The sequence below is a fragment of the Carlito syrichta genome, unplaced genomic scaffold, assembly GCF_000164805.1.
Source record: "Carlito syrichta isolate Samal-C Ts95f unplaced genomic scaffold, Tarsius_syrichta-2.0.1 Scaffold314028, whole genome shotgun sequence".
In the NCBI taxonomy this organism is placed as follows: Eukaryota; Metazoa; Chordata; class Mammalia; order Primates; family Tarsiidae; genus Carlito; species Carlito syrichta.
The window spans coordinates 1,049,944-1,062,201 of NW_007258124.1; the positions used below are offsets into that span (position 1 = coordinate 1,049,944).

At 35.6% G+C, this 12,258-nt stretch overlaps 1 protein-coding gene across 1 annotated transcript in view; it reads left to right on the forward strand.

Annotated features, from left to right (window-relative positions):
* The window catches only part of BRIP1 (BRCA1 interacting protein C-terminal helicase 1), a 182,016-nt gene that overhangs the window by 148,447 nt on the left and 21,311 nt on the right, over positions 1 to 12,258 (forward strand). The window contains exon 16 of the mRNA XM_008070847.2: positions 3,695 to 3,807. Within this exon, the coding sequence (XP_008069038.1) occupies positions 3,695 to 3,807 (113 nt within the window). The remainder of the gene's footprint in view (positions 1 to 3,694; positions 3,808 to 12,258) is intronic.

A 12,258-nucleotide genomic window follows, 5' to 3' on the forward strand; every position in this document is an offset into this window, starting at 1 on the left:
CCCAGGCGGGTTTCAAACCCGCAGGCTCAGGCAATCCACTCACCTCAGCCTCCCAAAGCGTGGGATTACAGGCTGAGCCACTGAGCCTGGCTTAAGTGATGGTGTTAATCAAATGAATCCTACTGTCACTGTGCAACAGGCAGGACAAAGAAAATGGTAGAAGCATGGTTGGGTGACCATCATACTACACATTGCTATCATAATTTCAACTTCAAAAAGTAATACCTAGATAACATATCTTAAAATGTATATATACTTTTTTTGGCACTTCCTGTATATATATGTTGCCCAGACTAGGCAACATAGTGAGACCTTGTCTCTATTAAATATATAGTGTGTATACATAACCCCCCCCAAAAGAAAATCAGAATTATCTTTTGGAGGGTGGGCCCTTATAGTATAGGCTTCCCCCCAGGTAAGAATTCTAGGAACCCATTGGCATCAGTGTGCCATCTAGCATTGTGAGATACTACATTGGGCTTCAGTGAATTTTTTTTGGAGATTCTTTCAGTGTGTTTGCCCACTTCACGGTAGATGATGTGCAGGCACACCTGACCACACCTTGCTGAGTGTTCAGCAGTTTTTGACAAAAAATGGCATGACCCCTGCACCTCACTCTCCTTATTCACCCAATCTCACCTGAGTAACTTTTTGTTTCCCCTGATGAAAGCATATATTTATAATTTATAATATATACAATTATATAATAATTAGAGGTTATATAATATATTTATTTTATTTTATTTTTTTAAGAGAGAAGAGGTCTTGCTGTATTGCCCAGGCTGGTCTTGAACTCCTGGGCTCAAGCAATCCTCCCACCTCAGCCTCCTAAAGTTCTGGATTACAAGCATGAGCCACTGCGCCTGACTTCTAACAAAGCTTCAAAAGAATGAACTGGTTCCGAGTAAACTAACTAGACTCAAGAACAAGGGTGCCTGAATGAAACGTAATTGTACACCTAACCCTTAACTGTACCCCACAAAACCATAATAAAAAATACTGATTATGGGGGAAAAAAAAAGAACAAGATAAAATTCTATTTAAATTAATACAACAAAGTCTGGTAACTATTGTCTAGTATTTAATAAAAAATTAGACATGCGAAAGTATAACCTCTAATAGAGAAGAAAATCAATCAATAGAAACAATCAGAAATTTTAGAACTGGCAAAGTTGTTCAAATATCTTATGTTTTATTTTCTCCATGTCCAAAAACAATAGACGAAAACATGAACATGTTGAGAAGAGAAATAGTAAATAACCTTTAAAAATACCTATTTGAAAAATAAAATATGTGAAATAAAAAAATGTGCTACACAGATTAGGCTCTACAGTAGAAAAGATCAGTGAACTTGAAGACTTAGCAATAAAAATTCAAAATGAGTGTAGAGTTTAAAAAAAAACTGGAAAAATAAACAGTATCAATGACATGTGGAATAATATAAAGTAGTCTAATAAAGTTGTAATTGAAGTTAAAGGAGAAGAGAGTGTTTGAAAGCAGGAAAAAAAATATATATTTAAAGAAATAATGGCTGAAATTTTTCCAGATTTGATGGTAACTATAAATCCACAGGTCCAAGAAGCTTAATAAAACTCAAACAGAATGCACACAACAGCACATGGTAATCCAATCCAAAGTTGGCAAAGAAAAACGAGACATTACAAAAAGAGATAGGACAACAGTAGGCTTTTTTTCAGAGCTATATAAACCAGAAAATAAATAAAGGGATGTTTTTAAAGTACTGACAAAATTTTAAAAACCTGTCAGCTTAGAATTATTGATCCTGTGGAAAAAATCTCTTAAAAATGAAGATGTAGTAAAGCCTTTTCAGAAAAAAACAAGGGCTGATGAAGTTCATTGCCAGTAGACCTGCACTACTAACTAATGTTAAAGAAAGTTCTTTGGGTAGAAGGAAAATGCTACCAGTTGGAAATCTAAATCTACACAGAGAAATGAAGAGTGCCAGAACTGATAAATCTGTGGGTAAAGACAGTATCTTTTTAAAAATAATTATATTTTTGGACAAAGTACAAATCTGAGTATTGTTTAATAGCAGTGTACTAATGTTAACTTCTTAGTTTGACATATACACCATAGTAATGTAAGGGGAGGAGAGTATAATGACTCTTTGTAATATCTGCAACTTTTCTGTAAATCTAAGCTTTTTTTTTTGTTTGTTTAAAAAATATAGTTTATTTAGAAAGTAAATTGGAGAGAAAGAGAAAGAGGAGATTCACCTCCCTAAGGTAGGAAAGGGGGCCAAAGCTTAAGAAAACATGACCTGACCATAGCACAGAGAGCACATGGCCAAACCACAGCTTAGCAAGACAATGGCCAACTTATTTAAAAATTAAAAGCTTATTCAAAAATAAAAGATAATGTACTGTTTAAAGCATAGTCAAAATATTTTATGAGTGTATAGAATATCTAGAATATATGGCAACAGTAGCATAAAGGGCAAGAGAGGGAAATAAAATTATATTGTAATATAGTTTTTACACCATATAAAAAGTGCTATGGTGTTGTTTTAAGGTATATTGTAGTAAGTTATGTTAAAGATGTATATTATAAAACCTAGAATAATCATTTAAAAAAAAGGACACAAGCTGGCTCGGTGGCTCAGTCTGTAATCCCACGCCTTGGGAGGCTGAGGTGAGCGGATTGCCTGAGCCCACGGGTTTGAGACCTGCCAGGGCAACTTGGCGAGACCTCATCTCTACAATAAATCAAAAAATTAGCCGAGTGTGGTAACGCGCGTCTGTAGTTCCAGCTACTTGGAAGGCTGAGGCGGGAGGATCGCCGAAGCCCAGCAATTTGAGGCTATGGTGGCCGGGAGCCGCCACTGCACTCCAGTCTGGGCGACAGAGTGAGACTCCAACTCAAAAAAAAAAAAAAAAGGACATATAGCTAATAATTCAATAGCGGAAATAAACAAGAAGCATTAGTGGAAGGAAAAGCTTTATTGACCCAAAAAATAAATAGAAGATGAAACAAATAAGGAAAGAAAAATGGTAGTCTTAAACCAAATTATATCAACAGCTATATTAATGTAAATGGTGTAAACATTCCAATTAAAAAGCAGAGATGATCAGATCCAGTAAACATAAAAGAATGAACTACTCATCTATATTTCCACATGGATGAATTCCAAAGGTATGCTAAATGAAGAACAACAGATGATTATATATGATATGGTAACATTTGCATGAGATTCTATAAAGAACAAAACAGAAAGCAGATCAGCAGTTGCCAGGTTCAGCAGTAGAAGAAGGAAATTGGCTGAAGAGGGATAGGAGAGAACTTTTGGAGATTATGAAAATGTTCTATATTATGATTGTGATGATAGTGGTTATGTGACTGTACACTTGTCAAAACTCATCTACTTGAACACTGAAAGTATATGAGTTTTACTGTAATAGATTATATCTCAGTAAAACTGGCATACCACAGCTAATTAATTATATACATGAGGAAATTTAAGGAAATGTAAGAATGAATGAAACTTAAATGAAGTGGAAAAAATCAGTACTGAAAAACAAAATAAAACCTCCCTACCCTGAATATATACATATACAGATATATGTGTGTATATATATATATATATATGTACGTATTCAAACTGTTAGAAATTGACATAATGTTTAAAATGAACTTTAATTATCTATGACATTTTAAATGTATTTTTAAATATTAGGTTGAATTAAAACGACAATACAATGACCATCATTCAAAGTCAAGAGGTCTTTTACCTGGCCGCCAGTGGTATGAAATTCAAGCATACAGGGCCTTAAACCAGGCCCTAGGTAGGTAAGTGGAGTGAAATTTAATATAATGTTAGTGTAATATTATCTGTTGACCAAAGCTATATGCAAAACTAGTGTTGCTATTTTACTTTAATAAATTTGATAAAATAACTGGAACCACAGCTATATTTTCAGGGATGGATGTTGCAAATGGAAGTTGAAAAGAACAAATAAAATAAATAAGATCCAAAACAAAACTCAAAATGTGTAAAATTTAGATAAATTTTATGATTGAAAAACAGTGAATTGCACACTAAGATGCTCAGTAAATGTTTATTAAAGGAAACACCACCAAATAAAGAAATTTTGTCTTGTGAACATCAAAGCTTCAATATGATTTTATAAATAGCCTCCTCTACCATCCCCCCCAAAATGTCAGGGAACAAAATTTATATGCTAGCCAGTGTGAGGTGGTATTCTGTTTACAAAGTACACTTTCAGTAACAGAAAGTTTATGTGTTAAATTACTTTTATTAATATAAACAAAATTTGTTTTTCTGCCTGGTAAGGTCTTGCAGTTGCACAATTTTTTATTCTATGTCTGTATAAAGAAGAAATCTGACAGAAATATAACATTTTCATGTTAATGTTATTTTTAAGGTTTAAGAGTGTGATTACAGTATACACTTTCCTGTGTCTTCTATGTGTAGTGACAAAATATTAATGAATAACGCTGAGACTGAAAACTGAAGGATATTTAATAATTTTTTTTGAGGAAAGATAAGAAAAGTTAAAATAATAGTTATTTTTAAAAAAATAGAAACAGGCAGTAAAGCATTTAGCAAATTATTTAAGAAGGGTTAAAAGAAACCATGATTCTGATCTAAAGAATTAACACCAACTAAACAACATTTAATCATAATACTCCTTTTTCTTTTTCTTTTTTGTTTCTTTGAGTTGGGGATCTGACTGTCACCTAGGCTGGCAGGCAGTGGCATGATGGCTCACTGCCAGCTCAACCTCCTGGGCTTAGGTAGTCCTTCCACACAGTAGCTGGAACTATAAGCGAGAGCCACTTAACCCAGCTAAAACAAATTTTTTTTCAATAGAGACAGGATCTTGCTATGTTGCCTAGGCTGATCTCAAACTCTTGGGTTCAAGCAATCCTACTTCGGCCTTCCAAAGCACTGGGATTACAGGCATGAGCCACCATGCCCTGCCTCCTTTTTCAGTGGATTCTTGCCCATTAAGATTTTTGCTTTTTGGAACTCATTCTAAATTCATCATTTTATACAGTCAGATGTATAAGATAAGAATACATTCTGAGAAATGAGTCATTAGGAAATTTTGCTGTTGTGGGAATATCATAGAGTGTACTTACACAAACCTAGATGGTATAACCTACTATGCTTCTAGGCTATGTGATATAGCCCATTGATCCTAAGCTAAACCTATACAGCTTGTTACTGTACTGATTGCTGTAGGCAATTGTAACACAATGGTAAGTATTTGTGTGTCTAAGTATATCGAGGTGTAGAAAAGGTACATTAAATATGCAGTATAGAAATACAGTATTTAAAAAGTAGTTCAACTGTATGGGGCCCTTCTCATGAATGGAACTTACAGGAGTGGAAGTTGCTCTGGGTGAGTCAGCAAGTGAGTAGAGTAAATGTGAAGGCCTAGGACTTTACAGTACACTGTTGTTGACTTTATAAGCAGTGTACACATTGGATTACATTAAGTATAAAAAAGATTTTTTACTATAAGAAAAGGATTGGCAGTAGCGGGGAAACTGCGAGGGTGGGGAGGTGTAAGAGTGGCAGTATTGGGAATCTGCCTGGGGAAGAGGGGACATACTTCATCAACAAGGGTACCTACATAATGAATATTGTATACCTAACCCTGAATTGTACCCCACATCTTTAAAATAAAAAATTTAAAAGTTAAAAAATATAGGTATATATATTTTTTGGCAGGATATGGTGGCTCACATCTGTAATCCCAGCACTTTGGGAAGTCAAGGCAAAGGATTGCTTGAGTACAGGAATTTGAGAATAGCCTAGCCAGACCCCATCACAAGTAGGAATATGCTCTAGAATAATGATAAGAAGTACAGCAAATACATAAACCAATAACAGTCATTTATTACTGTTATGAAGTATTATGTATCATACATTCCGATATTCGTTATAGTTTTATACAGCCTGTAGCATAGCAGGTTTTTTTACATGAGCATCACCACAAACTCATGATAATATGTTGTGTTGTGATGTTACAATGTCACTATGCTATAGGAATTTTTTAGCTCCATTATAATCTTATGGGACCACTATCACATATGCGGTCCATCAGTGACCAAAACATCATTATGCAGTTCATGACTATACCATGATTTCATATTGTAGGAAATCAACATCTAATTTGTAAACACTGTAATTTGATCTTGTACAAATTAATGTAAGATTTTTAATTCTCTATTTGTGAAATTGTAATTAATTGTAATTAACCATGTAATAATTTTTTTCCTAGTGAAACTGTAAAGCATTCAGATAATTCATATAAAAGAAACAGGTTAAGAGTAAAATCATGAAAACATGTCCATATTTGCAGTTCAACCAGAAACCCCACTGTTAATCATAATCTGACCTTCCATATCCAGAATTTAGATTTTTTCTTAAGTATCTTGTTTACTCACATTAACACATTTAGACATTAACAGACCAGATTGCATTTGATTTCAGATTTACATATAACCTATGACATAGGACTACAGCAACTGGTTTTAATTCCCAGAACACATCACCCACTCCATCATTTTAGAATGTTATTCTACAGGTGTTTTTCTTACTACTAAGTGATTCAGTTCATCCTGTTGCTCTTTTCTGCCTAGAAATCCCATTTTACTTAGAATCAAGTTGCATTTCAAGTTGTTATTAAAGCATTGCTTTGTTTCTCCCTGTCGATTGACCTGTTTTTTTAAATTTTAACATTCAACTAATAGTTTCTAGGGAAGCTTGAATATAATGTTTGGAATTCTTCTCTCTTAAATATTATCCTCAATTTCAGAAACGTAAATAATCTTACCTCAGTTGATTTTTTTACCTTTTAGTAAAACATTGCCTTGAATTTCAAATAACCATGTTTTAAAAAGTTATATTTGTATTAGACTGTCATTTACAAGCTTTTTCCACATATATTATCTCATTTGATTCTTCATTGACTGCTTCCAGTAGCAATACATGTTGGCACTTCATGTTTAATATTTTGTTTTGTTTTTAAACTGGTTGTGAGAGATTAAATTATTTTTCTAAGGTCACATAACTACTAAATGGCCCTTTACATCTTGGTTCTACCAACTTCTATAACTGCAAAACCTGCTTTTTCATCTTTATGCCCTACCTCTATCCACTAAATTTGTTACTATTAAACATCTCACTGTTAAACTATCAAGCATACCATATTATTTCATTATTTTCTACCTTGGCATTTAAGTAACTATATGGTTCGTTTGGCAAATTTAGCAATCAAACCCTAGTCACAGGTTGTATACACTATGAGAACTTAAAATTTCTCCATTTGGAGTTATTTACACCTTAGTGAATCCATAGTATTTTATATATTATCTGTGTTATAGCATATATCTCATTTTAAACAAGCTGTTTCCTGTTTATATATGTTTCCTTCCCTGAACATATGTTATACATTTTTGTATTCTCTGCAACCATCCGTGTCTCACCTTGGGGTACAGACCCTTAACAAATGCTTGCTGAATTAGGGGGAAATGACGTTCATTGCTTTCCCACTATACCACATTGTCCAGAGAGTTTATAGTGTTTTAAAACATGCTTTTTTAGAATATCATTAAAATCTTTCTTCTAGTATAGATTTATAGTACTGTATTTTTAGTATTTTATTTTGAAAATGGAGAACCCAGCTATCATTTTACTGATTTTCAAGGAAATAATATCAACAAATAGCAGTTTGTTACAGAAGAGCTTATCCTTTTAAAAATCAATAAAAATTTTTTAAATGTTTTAAATTTTAAAATATAAAGATCAAACAAATATTTTATATCATTTAATAAGACTCATAATGGGTGTTGATTGACAGAAAAATGTACTTATACTCTGAGGCACTCTTCTTATAAGGGATATATCTAGAAGATCTAAAGTAAGCAGAAACCAGTTGATTTTTTTGAATGTTCTATTTCTTTAAGCCCACATGGGACTGTTAGAGAATTTGAAGTAATAATAAGTCTATGAAATATAAGAACAGCCTTTGGAAACATACCAGATGGTTTTGCCACTAGGTTACAACTGCACTATGAGTTTGCTAACTAGTCTGCTTTACTAAAAGTATGATCTTTGTCTCAAGTGGGTATAACTCATCTAAGCAAGTTGATATGAAAACAATGGAAAAAAAGAAAAGATGACTTTTTTTTCCTCTTAACTATTTTGTTAACTATTTTCCACCATGGACAATTTAAACAAAAATAAAACTGGAACCAAAACTGGGTGACTTTCCATTGATTTTCAACACTATTCTAGAGTATTAACTATTTATCTTCTTGCCTATGTTTCCTAATGTTGTGGTCTATTGCCTTGGAGCCTATCAATGACTTTAAGGCAATACCAAAAAAAAAAAAAAAAGTTCTATCTATACAATTTAGATTTTTAAAAAATCACCGGGAAAAAATGAGCATTAATGTTAATCTTCATCCCCTCAAAAATCCTATGACAGTAAAGAAATAAAAATGTCAAACCTGCCGGGCTCGGTGGCTCAGCCTGTAGTCCGAGCGCTTTGGGAGGCTGAGGTGAGTGGATTGCCGAGTCCATGGGTTCAAGACCTGCCTGGGCAACTTGGTGAGACCTCAACTCTCCAATAAGTCAAAAATTAACCGGGCGTGGTAGCGCGTGCCTGTAGTTCCAGCTACTTGGAAGGCTGAGGCGGAAGGATCGCTGGAGCCCAGCAAGTCGAGGTCGCAGTGGCCGGGAGCGGCCACTGCACTCCAGTCTGGGTGACAGAGTGAGACTCCAACTCAAAAAAAAAAAAAAAGTCAAACCTACAAAGTTACCAAGAGTGAGAGAGGAGATGGTGGCAAAAAAGAGATATCAACAAATTTTGAACACTGGAAGATTGTTAAATGACTGGATTATTTAGGAGGCAAGAGAAAGCTGAAATTTAAATCTATATTGATGAAAGTCAACAAGAACCTCCAACTTCCGTTATGGAAAAGCCTAGGACTTTGGAACACTCTAAAGTGCCACTGAAAGTAAGGTTAAAAACAGGAGGATTAGTATAAGAAGCAATTAGTCCCTCCCTCACGAAGGTTTACTTCTGGAAAAGTTAAACCACAAGGTCTCTGTATTCTTCAACACCAGGCACAGTTAAGGATGTATTAAAGATGGAGGTTAATATATGGATATTATATATGGGGGGGAGTATACATACTGAATGTGAGTATGTAGACTTTTGCTTCTCAGCTCTGAGTATTAAAGATGGAGGTTAATATATGGATATTATATATGGGGGGGAGTATACATACTGAATGTGAGTATGTTGACTTTTGCTTCTCAGCTCTGAGTAGGCTGACAGTCTTGTATCTCCTAGGCAGAAATGTGTAATATTCCTCTCTACAGAAACTGACTACTCCTTGAGAAGTTTCTACAAATTGGCCCTTTTCCTAACAAATTACCCTGCATCAAAATCTCCTAGCCTATATGCCCCACCCATACAGACAGAACTGCCAATCAGTATTTTAGTGCCTTACTCCTAAATAAGTGCAGAATCTGCACCAAATATTCAGAGAAAGTCTCTAACATGAAAAACAGACCAAAACAATTACAAACAATTCCAATAAAACAAACAAAAACAGGACAGAAGAACTCAGAGAAAACAAAAATGGTACAATAGGCTAGAACAAGCATTTTTTTTTTCTATAAATGACCAGACAGTACAGTAGTCCCCCAGTATCTGTAGGGATGCATTCTGAGACCCTCCCTGGATATCTGAAGCCATAGATAGCACTGAACTCTATATGTACTATATTTCTTTCATTCTGATAACCAAGATGGCTACTAAATGACTAATGGGCAGAAAGCACATGCAACATGGCTATATGCTGAACGCCAGAATGATTAACATCCTGAGTGGGATGTCTTAAGATTTTACCATGTTGCTCAAAATACATGCAACTTAAAACTTATGAATTGTTTATTTCTGGAATTTTCCATTTAATGTTTTTGAACCACAGTTGACATAGTGAAACCTCAACAAGCAAACTTGCAGATGTGGGGGACTACTGTATAGAATTTAGGCTTTGTAGGCCACATATAGTCTCTGTCACATATTTTTCTTAGGTTTTTTTTTTTTTTCCCTTTCTTAAAAATGTAAATACAATCTCTACATTGCAGGCTATACAGAAACAAAGCATGGGCCTGATATGTTCTTTGGGCTATAGTTTGCCAACCCCTGGATAGGGGAAATATTTTTACTTTTATTTTATTTTATTTTATTTTTTGAGTTGGAGTCACTCTGTCGCCTTAGCTGGAGTACACGCTCACGGCAACCATAGCATCGACGTGTTGGGCTCAAGCGATCCTTCCGCCTCAGCCTTCCAAGTAGCTGGAACCATAGGTGTGCACCACCATATCTGGCTAACTTTTTTGATTTATTGTAGAGACGTGGTCTCGCCAAGTTGCCTAAGCTGGTCTCAAACCCCTGGGCTTAGGCAGTCCTCTTGCCTCTGCTTCCCAGCATGCTGGGATTACAGGCATGAGTCACTGTGCCTGGCAGATTTTTTCATATTTTGATAGAGCACATCTGGAAATATCCTGAGAAAGTACATATGTTTTAGCTCCTTGTATATTGAAGACTTTATTCTGTCTTACAGTTTATTGATAGTTTGGCTTATATATAACTTAAATTGCAAGTCAAAAATTTCCCTAAAAATTTTGAAGACAATTTTCTCTTTTAGCTTCAGTGTTGCTTTTCAGAAGTCTGTTGCGATTCTGGTTCCCCATCTTTTGTATGAGACCTGTCTTTTTGTCTCTGGAAGATCTGAAGATATTTTATTTATCCTAGGTTCAGAAAGGGCACAGTGAGGTCTTTTGAAGCTTTTCCTGTTTATTTGTGCCTGAATGAACCCTTTCAACTAGGAAATCATATTCTTCAATTCTGACAAATTTTACTGAGTTCTGTTACATATTTCTTTTCTTTATTTTTTTCTGTTCTCTTAATATGGGTCTCCTACTTATCAGAAGTTGGTTCTCACATACTAATCCTCTAATATTCTAGTTCTTCATTCCCATTTTCTGTCTTCTTGATCTGGGAAATTTCAATTTTATCATATTCTATTCTGCATTTAAAAATCGTAGGTCTCATGTTAATTTTTTTTTTTTTTTTTTGAGTTGGAGTCTCATTCTGTCGTCCAGACTGGAGTACAGTGGCTGCTCCCGGCCACCGCAGCCTTGACCTGCTGGGCTCCAGTCATCCTTCCGCCTCAGCCTTCCAAGTAGCTGGAACTACAGGCACGCGCTACCACGCCTGGCTAATTTTTTTGATTTATTGTAGAGATGAGGTCTTGCCAAGTTGCCTACGCGGGTCTCGAACCCACAGGCTCAGGCAGTCCATTCACCTCAGCCTCCCAAAGGCGCGGGATTACAGGCTGAGCCACCGAGCCAAGCTATTTTATTTTAGAATTATTATTTTTTGAGTTGGAGTCTCACTCTGTTGCCCAGATTGGAGTGCAGTGGCCGCTCCTGGCCACCGCAGTCTCGACCTGCTGGACTCCGGCGATCCTTCTGCCTCAGCCTTCCAAGTAGCCAGAACTACAGGTGCATGCTACCACACCTGGCTAATTTTTTTATTTATTGTAGAGATGAGGTCTTGCCAAGTTACCCGGGTGGGTCGTGAACCTGCGGGCTCAGGCAGTCTACTCACCTCAGGCTCCCAAAGTGCTGGGATTACAGGCTGAGCCACCAAATCCAGCTTGTGTTATTTTAAAAACAAAATATTCTTCTATAAAGTTTTATATAACTTGATTCATATCATGACCATCTCTATCGTAAATTTATTCTTGCACCATCCTTTTTAAGTGCTAAATAGTATTGTGTTATGAATTTAATGAAACCTTGGATTTTAAGGGTTTTTTGAAGTGTTTACTGCTTTGTGAGTTTTTTTTGTTTTTTGAGTTGGAGTTTAACTCTGTTGCCCAGGCTGGAGTGCAGTGGCACTCTCATGGCCACTGCAGCCGCAACCTGCTGGGCTCAGGTGATTTTAGCCTTCCAAGTAGGTGGAACTACAGGTGTGCGCCACCACACCTGGCTGATTTTTTATAGAGATGAGGTTTTGCCAGGTTGCCCAGGCTGGTCTGGAATTAGGCAATCCTCTTTCCTCCAGCTCCCAAAGTGGCAATACTTTTTTGTCATAATATACATATATTTTATTTTATTTTATTTATTTATTTTTTTTGAGTTGGAGTCTCACTCTGTCGCCCAGACTGGAGTGCAGTGGC